The sequence below is a fragment of the Cherax quadricarinatus genome, chromosome 35 (assembly GCF_038502225.1).
Source record: "Cherax quadricarinatus isolate ZL_2023a chromosome 35, ASM3850222v1, whole genome shotgun sequence".
Lineage (NCBI taxonomy): Eukaryota > Metazoa > Arthropoda > Malacostraca > Decapoda > Parastacidae > Cherax > Cherax quadricarinatus.
The window spans coordinates 8,714,989-8,728,196 of NC_091326.1; the positions used below are offsets into that span (position 1 = coordinate 8,714,989).

The 13,208-nt window shown below is 44.0% G+C and overlaps 1 protein-coding gene across 1 annotated transcript in view; it reads left to right on the plus strand.

Annotated features, from left to right (window-relative positions):
- Sym (symplekin scaffold protein) overlaps positions 1 to 12,422 on the plus strand; it is a 90,059-nt gene extending 77,637 nt beyond the window's left edge. The window contains exon 19 of the mRNA XM_053785367.2: positions 11,902 to 12,422. Coding sequence (XP_053641342.1) covers positions 11,902 to 12,030 — 129 coding nt within the window. The 3' untranslated portion in view covers positions 12,031 to 12,422. The remainder of the gene's footprint in view (positions 1 to 11,901) is intronic.
- Positions 12,423 to 13,208: the final 786 nt, after the last annotated feature.

Here is a 13,208-nt window from a genome sequence, read left to right on the forward strand (position 1 = left end):
CTTTATGCTTCGTAGAGATACGGCGTAGCCAAAGTTGGATACGGAGAACTAGGGGGTGAGATGTATCAAATTTTCGTATAGCCTGTAGAGCACTAAGGGAGTCTGAGACTACCACAAATGATGACACAGGCATAGATGCGATACGAATAAGTGCTGCAAGAATGGCATACAATTCAGCAGTAAAAATGCTAGCCGAAGATAGTAAATGCCCCCGCACGACGCTGTCCTGAAACACTGCTGCGAATCCGACGCCGTCTGAAGACTTAGAGCCATCTGTGTACACAGCGATGGCATGAGAATGGGAGTGGAAGTGATCAAGAAAAAGAGAGCGGGAAGCCACCGTAGGCAGTTGAGCTTTCGAGCACGGGAGTGAGAAAGAACAGACCCGAACAGCTGGAACTTCCCAGGGGGGTAGGGAAAAGTGAGATGCTACATGAACATATAAAGGTGGAAAAGGCGTATGACAGGGTGGATAGGGGGGCAATGTGGCAGATGTTGCAAGTGTATGGTGTAGGAGGTAGGTTACTGAAAGCAGTGAAGAGTTTTTACGAGGATAGTGAGGCTCAAGTTAGAGTATGTAGGAAAGAGGGAAATTATTTCCCAGTAAAAGTAGGCCTTAGACAAGGATGTGTGATGTCACCGTGGTTGTTTAATATATTTATAGATGGGGTTGTAAGAGAAGTAAATGCGAGGGTCTTGACAAGAGGCGTGGAGTTAAAAGATAAAGAATCACACACAAAGTGGGAGTTGTCACAGCTGCTCTTTGCTGATGACACTGTGCTCTTGGGAGATTCTGAAGAGAAGTTGCAGAGATTGGTGGATGAATTTGGTAGGGTGTGCAAAAGAAGAAAATTAAAGGTGAATACAGGAAAGAGTAAGGTTATGAGGATAACAAAAAGATTAGGTGATGAAAGATTGAATATCAGATTGGAGGGAGAGAGTATGGAGGAGGTGAATGTATTCAGATATTTGGGAGTGGACGTGTCAGCGGATGGGTCTATGAAAGATGAGGTGAATCATAGAATTGATGAGGGAAAAAGAGTGAGTGGTGCACTTAGGAGTCTGTGGAGACAAAGAACTTTGTCCTTGGAGGCAAAGAGGGGAATGTATGAGAGTATAGTTTTACCAACGCTCTTATATGGGTGTGAAGCATGGGTGATGAATGTTGCAGCGAGGAGAAGGCTGGAGGCAGTGGAGATGTCATGTCTGAGGGCAATGTGTGGTGTGAATATAATGCAGAGAATTCGTAGTTTGGAAGTTAGGAGGAGGTGCGGGATTACCAAAACTGTTGTCCAGAGGGCTGAGGAAGGGTTGTTGAGGTGGTTCGGACATGTAGAGAGAATGGAGTGAAACAGAATGACTTCAAGAGTGTATCAGTCTGTAGTGGAAGGAAGGCGGGGTAGGGGTCGGCCTAGGAAAGGTTGGAGAGAGGGGGTAAAGGAGGTTTTGTGTGCGAGGGGCTTGGACTTCCAGCAGGTATGCATGAGCGTGTTTGATAGGAGTGAATGGAGACAAATGGTTTTTAATACTTGACGTGCTGTTGGAGTGTGAGCAAAGTAACATTTATGAAGGGGTTCAGGGAAACCGGCAGGCCGGACTTGAGTCCTGGAGATGGGAAGTACAGTGCCTGCACTCTGAAGGAGGGGTGTTAATGTTGCAGTTTAAAAACTGTAGTGTAAAGCACCCTTCTGGCAAGACAGTGATGAAGTGAATGATGGTGAAAGTTTTTCTTTTTCGGGCCACCCTGCCTTGGTGGGAATCGGCCAGTGTGATAATAAAAAAAAATAAAAAAAACTGAAGGGAACACAAGAGTGAATGTAGGCGAAGAGAAAAGGGACGGAGCAAACAGGGGCGGCGAACGAATAAAGAATGTCTACTAATATCAGTGACCATTCTATAAATGGAAGGATTGTGGAGATCGTGAGAGCGTACATAGTAGCGAAGGCAATGGGCATCACGGCGATCAGACAAGGATGGAACATTCGCTTCTGCATAGAGGCTCTCAACAGGGGAAGAGCGAAAAGCACCAAGGCACAAACGTAATCCTTGGTGATGGATAGGGTTAAGGATAGAGAGAGTAGTAGGAGAGGCCGCTGAATAAATCTGGTCACCATAATCGAGTTTCGATAAAATGAGGGCTGAATGTAGGCGAAGCAGAGTTCGACGATCAGCTCCCCAGGAAAGATGAGCAAGGGTTTTAAGAAGGTTTAGCCGGCTGTGACAAGTTGCCTTCAGAGAGGTAATGTGAGGTTTCCAGGATAACCTACGGTCAAAGAGAAGGCCTAGAAACCTGACTATCATGTTCGGGAATACGGGAGCCATAGAGATACAAAGGATGATCGGAGATGACAGAGCGTCTAGTGAAAGTAATTTGGTGAGTTTTGGTGGTGGCCCAAGTGGAAACACGATCGACCACATGCTGGAGAGAAACTGCAATGAGATGACAGTCAGCGCCTGCACAAGCAATAGCGAAGTCATCAACATAGAGTGATGACCAAATATTGGGTGGAAGAACAGAGGTCAAATCATTTATAGCAAGGAGAAAAAGTGTTGTGCTTAGAACACATCCCTGAGGGACACCTTCAGCTTGGACGAAGTCCGGGGAAAGAACATTGACTCGAACACGGAAATGTCTGTCAGTTAAAAAGTTCTTAAGGAAGGATGGTAGATTGCTTTGGAGGCCTAAGGAGTGGGCCTGGGCCAAAATATTATACCTCCAAGTTGTGTCATGTTACAAAAAACGCGATTCTAAAAGCTTAGAGATCTCCAGTGAATACCAGAAAGGACTGCCCTTCTAGCATCCAGCCTGTTACTGGGTTTTCGTAACAAGTAGTCAGTATCCTTGTCCAATTATCCAATAGAATTCAGTATTATTCAATAGTGCTTCAGGATTACAACTGGTAGGCTACTAACTAGAGAAATTAAAATTTAATAAATTTATTAAGTCTAGAGGTATATTATCAAATTAAATTAAATTAAATTAATCACAGTAATCAAAATAATATCACATCTCTGGAGTACAATATTATTGTGCTGAAAGCACATATCACATTTATAATTCTTAAGTACCGTCTGGTACATTAACATTTAATAAGATATTACAAATATGTACAAGTGTGTATGTATGTGTGTAAGTGCTCTAAGTAGTTCGCTATGTCTCACGACTCGACTAGACTTAAACAAGTGACTGACAAAGTCCTCAAATAAACTAACTTCTTGGCCAACTGGCAACCAGAACAGTCTGCTTGAACAATAAAAAGAATGCTAAGCCCAATAGCAATATAACAAGCAACTGCGACACAGAATCAGGAACAAGGAGATAATATAACGACACTAAGTAGGGACCATCTGCAGATCCTCCACAAAAGTCACAAAACTCCCATACTACTGAATCTAAGTTCAGCATAAGAAAATCCCTGACTGTGATAATACACAGATACCAGTACAAGTTAAGTGAGAAGTTACAGCTCAGGACCTGAGATGTTTCGAGTGTCTATGTGACACACAACCTCAGTACAACGTCAAAAATCACTAAGTCTATACAATGTTCTGTGAACAGAGTTCTACAGAACTAACAAGAATAATGAGACAGACAATCTGTCCAACCACCAAGAGAGTCTACAGCAGACTGAATACTTTAGGCGAGGTGAGGACCCCCCCCCCTCGATCACGTGATAGCAACGTGGACAACTGCAGCTCAGAAGCCGGCAGACTAACAGCTACAAGCGATAATTACAGTAGTTTGACAATCAAGACTTGAACTGAGCACTTAATATGTTACATCCTAACAACATAAGTCAAATAACAATATAAAGCAATACATTTACGATTTAGCTATTATCGCAAATATAAGCAATATAAAATTATATGAAAAGGTAATAATTATATATATATACATAATAATCATTGCAACCCATTCAGGGGTTGCAACATGTCATATGCCTTCTCAAGGTCAAAAAATATGGCAATAACTGAGTGATTATTCGCAAAGGCATTACGAACATACGTATCCAAGCGTAGTAAGGGGTCTATGGTAGAACGGCCCTTACGAAAGCCATATTGACTAGCGGAGAGACTGTTGTGTGTCTCTAAATACCACATTAAACGTCAATTTACGAGACGTTCCATCACTTTGCAAACTGCACTAGTAAGAGCGATGGGACGATAGTGGGAGGCATCATGTCCTGTAGTACCCGGTTTGTGGAAAGGGAGAACAATGGCAGATTTCCACAGCTGGGGAAGAACTCCTTATGACCAAATAAGATTGAAGAGGTGTAAGAGGACTACAAGGGCTGACCGATGTAAATGTTGTAACATACGAATATGAATGTCGTCAGGCCCAGCTGCCGATGATCGGCAAGCTGAGAGCGTTGCCTCCAGTTCTTGAAGTGTAAAAGGCACATTATACTGTTCTTCTCTGAGAGAAGAAAAGTCCAAGGGTACTAACTCTCTGGCAGACTTTGAGGAAAGAAACGAGGGGCATAGATGGAGCCCCCGGGAAATACGGACCAGATGTGTGCCAAGTTCAATGGCAACGTCGAGAGGGTTTGCTACATCAACACCAGCGACCCGTAGAACAGGAGCCGGGTCAGGAGAGCAGAGCAGAAGCAGAGGTGATGGTGGAAACATAGTCTCGCCAGCAAGTGCGTTTAGCTTCACGGATGACACGGCGAGCGATCGCACGCTTCTGCTTAAAATCAAGAAGTCTCTTAGCGGTTCTATTGTACCGGTACCTGCCCCATGCAGTGCATTTCAAACGTACTGCACGAGCACAAGCAGGAGACCACCAAGGCACGCACTTCTGAGAATGCCTGCCTGAGGTTTGGTTTATAGAATGAGAAGCTGCGGTATAAACTGACGTCAAGAAGAGGTGTAGGAGCTCATCAATGGAGGATGAAGAAGGAACCTCACTAAAAGCAGTGAGTTGCGAGTAAAGATCCCAATTTGCCTGATCAAATTGCCAGCGAGGGCTACGGAAAGGTGGTGAATAGGAAGGAGAAGTAAGAATGATTGGAAAATGATCGCTGTCATGTAAGTCCGGTAGAACAGACCAGGTGAAGTCTAGTGCAGTGGAGGAAGAGCAGACTGATAGATCGATGCAAGAGAGAGTATGAGTACGAGGATCAAAATGGGTGGGAGTACCCGTATTTAAAACATGGAGGGGGTGAGAGGCGAGAAAAGCCTCCAACTGGATGCCACGTGAGTCACAATGAGACCCCCCCCCCCAGAGGAAATGGTGTGCGTTAAAATCACCAAGTAACAGAAGTGGTGGTGGTAAGGATGAAACAAGAAAGGTAAAGTCTGGGATAGAAAATGCTCGAGAAGGAGAGAGATATAAAGAACATATTGTAAACCACTTATTCAAGTGGATACGGGCTGCAGTGTAATGCAGCGAGGTATGGACAAATAGTTGACAGTACGGAATACATCATGGTGGAATGATGATGTAAAGAGGAAGAGGGTAAGGTACCTAGGGATTGGCAGAGAGCATGCATAGTTCCTTTGTATAAAGGCAAAGGGGACAAAAGAGAGTGCAAAAATTATAGGGGGATAAGTCTGTTGAGTATACCTGGTAAAGTGTATGGTAGAGTTATTATTGAAAGAATTAAGAGTAAGACGGAGAATAGGATAGCAGATGAACAAGGAGGCTTTAGGAAAGGTAGGGGGTGTGTGGACCAGGTGTTTACAGTGAAAAATATAAGTGAACAGTATTTAGATAAGGCTAAAGAGGTCTTTGTGGCATTTATGGATTTGGAAAAGGCATATGACAGGGTGGATAGGGGGCAATGTGGCAGATGTTGCAGGTGTATGGTGTAGGAGGTAGGTTACTGAAAGCAGTGAAGAGTTTTTACGAGGATAGTGAGGCTCAAGTTAGAGTATGTAGGAAAGAGGGAAATTATTTCCCAGTAAAAGTAGGCCTTAGACAAGGATGTGTGATGTCACCGTGGTTGTTTAATATATTTATAGATGGGGTTGTAAGAGAAGTAAATGCGAGGGTCTTGGCAAGAGGTGTGGAGTTAAAAGATAAAGAATCACACAAAGTGGGAGTTGTCACAGTTGCTCTTTGCTGATGACACTGTGCTCTTGGGAGATTCTGAAGAGAAGTTGCAGAGATTGGTGGATGAATTTGGTAGGGTGTGCAAAAGAAAAAAATTAAAAGTGAATACAGGAAAGAGTAAGGTTATGAGGATAACAAAAATAATAGGTGATGAAAGATTGGATATCAGATTGGAGGGAGAGAGTATGGAGGAGGTGAATGTATTCAGATATTTGGGAGTGGACGTGTCAGCGGATGGGTCTATGAAAGATGAGGTGAATCATAGAATTGATGAGGGGAAAAGGGTGAGCGGTGCACTTAGGAGTCTGTGGAGACAAAGAACTTTGTCCTTGGAGGCAAAGAGGGGAATGTATGAGAGTATAGTTTTACCAACGCTTTTATAGGGGTGTGAAGCATGGGTGATGAATGTTGCAGCGAGGAGAAGGCTGGAGGCAGTGGAGATGTCATGTCTGAGGTCAATGTGTGGTGTGAATATAATGCAGAGAATTCGTAGTTTGGAACTTAGGAGGAGGTGCAGGATTACCAAAACTGTTGTCCAGAGGGCTGAAGAAGGGTTGTTGAGGTGGTTCGGACATGTAGAGAGAATGGAGCGAAACAGAGTGACTTCAAGAGTGTATCAGTCTGTAGTGGAAGGAAGGCGGGGTAGGGGTCGGCCTAGGAAAGGTTGGAGGGAGGGGGTAAAGGAGGTTTTGTGTGCGAGGGGCTTGGACTTTCAGCAGGCATGCGTGAGCGTGTTTGATAGGAGTGAATGGAGACAAATGGTTTTTAATACTTGACGTGCTGTTGGAGTGTGAGCAAAGTAACATTTATGAAGGGGTTCAGGGAAACCGGCAGGCCGGACTTGAGTCCTGGAGATGGGAAGTACAGTGCCTGCACTCTGAAGGAGGGGTGCTAATGTTGCAGTTTAAAAACTGTACTGTAAAGCACCCTTCTAGCAAGACAGTGATGGAGTGAATGATGGTGAAAGTTTTTCTTTTTCGGGCCACCCTGCCTTGTTGGGAATCGGCCAGTGTGATAATAATAATAATAATAATAATACGGAATATCATTGCGTAGAAGAAGGGCACTTTCATTCAAAGGTCCCATCTGAGAAAGGATCCGAAGAATACAATAAATTATAGCCTGAGATAGGTTGGAAAACAGCCGAGTGTAATTTTGGTTCTTGTAAGCAAGCACCAACAGGGGAAAACCTGGAAAGCAACATCTGAAGCTCACCCCAATTACCCGAGGCCGCGGATATTCCACTGTAAATAGGCCATAATTGGCGATGAAGAAAATACCAGGAATCCGTAGGGAAAGGCACCTACGGACTAGAGGGGTTAGAAAAGTCAACGTGTGGTGGCATTGGAAGACGTTCAAGCAGCGAAGGAACAGAGCGTTGCGAAGAATGGGGTTGTGAAGATGGAGGAGAGGGAAGAGAAGGAACAGGAAGTGAATCAGTGTCCATTGAAGGTTTAGTCTCTGCAATATATTCTGAAATGGCTTCAAGTGTTTCTGAATTCAAAGATGTATGGGAGACCATATTGGAGATAGAAGGGGGAGGGTGAGTAAAGATTGGGACAGTAATGGACTGTACCAAAGTAGAGGGGGAGGAAAGAGTGTAAGGGACTGGAGATGAAGTGTGGGGGGGGGACAGAAGAGGCAGAAACCTGGGAGGTGGCAGAAGAGGGAGAAACTTGGGAGGGGACGGGGGTGGAAGGCATAGTACGAGGAGGAGGGGGAATCTCCACACTTGTAATAGAGCCAGAGAAAGGGGAAGAACTAGGCACAGAGACTGGAAAGGGAAAGTGTGGAGGTGGAAGAAGGGAAGGAAGGGGCAAAGAAGATTTGAGCAATGTGGATTTTTTGGACTTCTGAGAAGTAGAGGGGCGATTGGTATTAGGTGTCGTACGAGGTCTTGTCGATACTGGGGCTTGTGAGGAAGGACACAAAGATGTGAGAACAGACTTGAGTTGTAGTCGGGACGTCAGAGCCAAGGACAGCAAAAGGATTAGATTCCGGAGTGGCTATGGGAGGGGTAACAACAGAGGAGGCTGCAGAAGATGGGACCCCAGAAGTGGGGGGGATGTTTTGAAACACGAGAATAAGAAACACGGGGTAGTCTCCCTTGGAGGCGGAGATGAGTAACTGCCATAGCATAAGGGAGACCTTCTGCCTTTTTGAGGCAACGGATTTCACGTTCATTTAAGTAGACCTGGCAACAGCGGGAGTACGAAGGGTGAGCTTCATTACAATTAAGGCAAGATGGAGGTTGACTGCAAGATGTATTAGAATGGTTGTCGGCACCACAGACTGGGCATTCGGCCATAGATCTGCAATATTTCGCTGGGTGACCAAAACGCCAGCAATTTCTACACTGTTGCAGTGTAGGTATCACCTTTCGAACTTGTAACCGATGTACCGCGACATATACAGAGGACGGGAGTTCTCGGCTGTCAAAAGTTAAACGAGCTACATTGCAAGCGTAACGTCTCCGCCCACGGGCAGGAAGGACATAAGTGTCTACTTTGAGGATTGGGAGATCCTGGAGTTCCAGCTGTTCAAGAATGTCATTGCCACATGACTGGAAATTCTGTTGGACTATGGTATGGGGCAGAACGACAGTACCACTACAAGAATTGAGAGAAAGATGTTTTTCAATAGTGATAGGAGTAGTATCTATATGCGAAAGGAGAGAAAGATCATGAGCTTGGGTAGCATTCTGGACAGTGACGATGCTCGTACCACTCTTGAGAGCATGAAATGAAATATCTCTACCAACATGACGCAGGAGCGCTTTGCCAATACTATGGTCAGAAAGGTAGGCAGAAGAAGAAGTCGGTCTTAAAGTAAAGAATTTAGTCCATTGTGTGGGCCGAAACTGAGCATGGAGAGGGAGTGCATGACGTGTCGGTCTTTTCCGAGTAGAATGGGAAGGTAACGAAGGAGCATCATCAGGAGATTGACGTTGGCGTTTAGGAGTAGGACCGGAGTTGGTCCGGCGTGAAATGGGCGGGCAATTCGAAAATTGCCGTACCCTAGAGGGAGAAGCCGGAAGCATAGTCAAAGGAGAGCGGAGTTCAGACCAATCGAAGGAGTCAGTTGAAGCCCCGGTACCTGAAGCGGGTGAGGAAACAGCACCAGCAAGAGGTACAGGGGCATCAGGAGTGTCCAAAGAGTGGTCTAAAAACAAGGTAGGGTCAGAATGGGGTGCGGTATCAAGAAGGGGCCCGGGGGTAGTGGGTTCATGGATTGGGTTCTCCATGGTTAGGTTACTCCTTTGCTTTTTGTTTTTAAGGAAAAAAAAGAAAGAAGAAAAGAAAATAAAAATAAAAAAAAGATTAAAAAAAGGGGGGAGCGGGGAGGAATAGTTCCCAGGAGGAATGAAAGGGCCGGAAATCTCCCTCCGCGCCCAAGAGGACCTCAGCACCGCTAGTAGCGCAGATGCAGCATGGAACCCGTGCCATACCCTACCCTTCATGCCAGTAAACCAGCAATCCGGGATAGCAACCTCACATCTGCCGAGCTACCTTGGTGGACAAAAGAGAGGGCAGCCGGATATCCGCCACAAAGCATACCTCCTTCGGCCACCACCCCGGAATCCGAAAGGTGGCTTCCAGAGATACACCCGTTGCCCGAAAGACACCCAAAGCAACTCCAGGATACCGGAGAGGGATCGGGACATCCCCAGGCGATCCAGATTCCACGGCAAACTACGCCACCGCCAAGAACGTCAACGGAATGGGATGGACCCCGGTATCCTTTCCCCTACCTAGGAACTAGCGCGCCTGTGGGAGAAATCCCAATGGCCAAAAAGAGGAAGGGCAAAAGGGAGGGGTGGGGAGGAGGAGGAGGAAAGGAAAAAGGGGAGGATGGGACAGGGGAGGGGAGATTGGGGGGTAATTAGGTTCGGTCTGAGGAAGAAGACCGACAGGTCTAATTCCTCAGACCAAGAGCCTCTTCACCACGCCAAGGAGCCCCCCTTGAAGAGGATAATTGGGATAGAATTTCGGCCAAAAAGCAGGCGAAAACGGAATTGGCCAATATCCGGAACGGCCGATAACCGAGGGTCCACTGTACACGAAATACTAACACAGCCTCACTTTTTGTTACATAATAGAAACTTGGTATTTTCAGTGGTACAATAATGGAATGGGATGCAAGAGATAGAAAGTTCTATCTATTACCACTGTATTATTTATTAAGGGAAGCACTAAACCCTCAAAATAAATAGGGAAGACAGGGCTTCATGAGCTTAGCTTTGCTTCTGTAGCTATAAAGATTATTTGGGTATTCCTGATTGTTTACTACTTGATGTTTGATCTGATTGGCTTTATTTTCAGTGCTGGTGTACTGTAACTTGGAAACCAAATAGTTGCGAACACCTTTTCCATGTTGTAACTTGATTGGCTTAAAACTCTCAATACTGGTATATCATCCTTAGAATATCTGGATTCTTTATTGGAATATATAGATGCTAGTTTCATTTTTAAAATGGTGGAGTATTTGTCATTTTATTAATATGATAAACCTGTGATTGAAAGATGTTGAATCTGGTACAAAGTGGAAGTTTATCTCAGTTGCTTTTTGCTAATGACAGTTCTTGTAGGGGATTCTAAAGGCAAATTACAAAGGTTGGTGGATAAATTTGGGAGAGTATGTAAAAGAGAGAATTAAAGGTGAACATAGAACAGTGGGTGATATCTGTGGAAAGAAAAGTTTTATCAATAGAGGCCAAAAAAAAAAAAAGCTATGTACCAGAGTATAGTGGTACTGTACTATTACTTATATGGGTGTGAGGCATAAGTTTTCAATGCTTCTGCAAAAAGGAGACTAGAGGGTGCAGAGATATCATGGAGAGCAATATGTGGTGTGAATATCATGCAGGAAATTTAGAGCACAGAAATTATTTGGCAATGTGGGGTGACCAAGGGTATAATTCAGAGAGCTGAGAAGGGGTTGATGGGGTGGTTTGGGCATGTAGAAAAGATGGACAGAGGTAGGTTAACAAAGACTAAAATTTTGGGGTGGAAAGTAGAAGGGAAAGTGGTTCCAGGAATGGATTATAAGAGGCTTTGAGTATTAGGGGCTTCAGAATTCAGATGGCTTGTTGGAGGGTGAGCAGGGTAACTTTTATGAAGTGATTCAAGGAACCAGTTAGCTGATCTTGAGTACTGGAGGTGGGAAGGGCAGTACCTGCACTCTCAAGGTAGGGGGGAAGGAAAGAGAGATGATGCAGTCATAGAGGTAATCTGCCTGTGATGTTTCTCTCTAAGGTAAGTTCCCTGATGCCAGTGAGGGGCTCTTGATCCAAGGAATTGGACCTACCCATCCTTTTCTTAGATTGAACCTGAATGCTTCCCATTTCCCCAGGTGCTGTATGACCCCACCATGACTAATAATCATATGTTAACATATTTTACTAAAGCATAAGTGTTAAGTGATCTATAAAGAATAGTATTTAGATAAAGGCATGTTTTTTCTTAAAATTTCATCACATTATTACAGGACCTGTAGGGGTCATACAGCACCAGGAGAATACAAGGCAAACAGGTTTGATTCAAGGAAGAGAAAGTCGGGTCTGTTTTTTTTTGGATCAAGAGCCTCTTCACTGTATACAGGAGCCTATTTTGAAGGGTTATCTTTGCATAAAGGTTCTTTTTAATGGTTGTTATAGTGAGAAATCAAAGTGGGTTAAATTTAAATGTGCATTAAACTGTAGAAGACTGTCTTTTTAGCAGAATAAAATTTATATGATGATTGTATTTTTCTGACGTTTTTAATGTTTAAATCGACTGCAATATTTCCATTAAAAAATTTCACCAGTTCAGTTTTTTTTATCATTGTATTTCTTTTTCTTACAGAGAGCTCACATACCAGTTAACTTGTTGGAAGTGATTGAAGGTCACAAATCCTCTGAGGAATCTCAGTCCATCCCAATTGAGCCTTCACCTAACTCACAAGAGGTAGCTGCCTTTTCAGAGGAGCATTGAAAGTAATTTTGTAACAAGAAATTAAATTGTAGTACTCATCAATTATACATCCTCATCATAACATGACACATGGGAGCTAAGAGAGATCATGGAATTTCTTTTAAAATAAGATATGTGCAGTGTTAGGATATTTTATTGAAGCATTTAACCATGAATTACTCGTTCAGTTCCACAGAGACAACCACAGACAAAATATAGTGAACAAGAGGGTACGGCATGAAAAAAAATGGGGCAGGCCCAGTACAGACTGCTAGGGTGGGAGAGGTGAGGAACTTACCAGGCATAGGCTAGTAGGTCCATTGCAGTATTCAAAATTCTTGTCAGGTGATTACTGTCTTGATGCTGCAGGATTAATTCCCCTTGATGCTGGTGAAAGGCTCTCGATCTAGGGAATTGGATCTGTGCTCCGGTTCCCTGAATTGAACCCGAATACCTTCCATATCCCCCCACATGCGGTGTATAATCCTACGAGTTTAGCGCTCCCCCATTTTAATAATAATGAAGGATTAATTTAACTACAATCTCTATAATTATAAAGCTGCTATAATTCTGGGAAATAGTGATGGTGGTAGCAATCAATTTACTTAACAGACATTGCTACCACCATTATTTCAGAGAACTCAAGGAGCTTTAGTATTATCATGGGAGAGAACTAATTATTATTATAATCAAAAAGAAGCGCTAAGCTACAAGGGCTATACAGCAGGGAGAGAACTAAACCTGTAGGGATTATCCTGCACATGTGGAGGGGAAAATGGAAGGCATTCAAGCTCAATTCAGGGAACTGGAGCACATATCCAATTCCCTAGATCAAGAGCCCCTCGCCAGCCTCAAGGATCCTCCCTTGAGGGGTCAAGCCGTATTATGACCAGATTACTTTTTCATCACTAAGATGCAGCAGTCACCTGAAGTTGGAATTTTGGAGTATTACTGAGGGCCTACTGGCCCATGAGCAGTGGGTTCCTCATCTTGGCTACCCTTGCATGTCTGTACTAGCCCCACCACTTTTTTTTTTTTTTTTCCTATACCCTACCTATTTATGTACTCTACCTGAGCTTTTCTTTCATAGAACTGGAGCTATTTGTGGCCAAACGTTCTATCTCTTACCCATGGAATCTCGTGTACATTGAGGAACTACATTACATGGTATGAAAAAGTCCAGCAGTCACTTTTTTTAG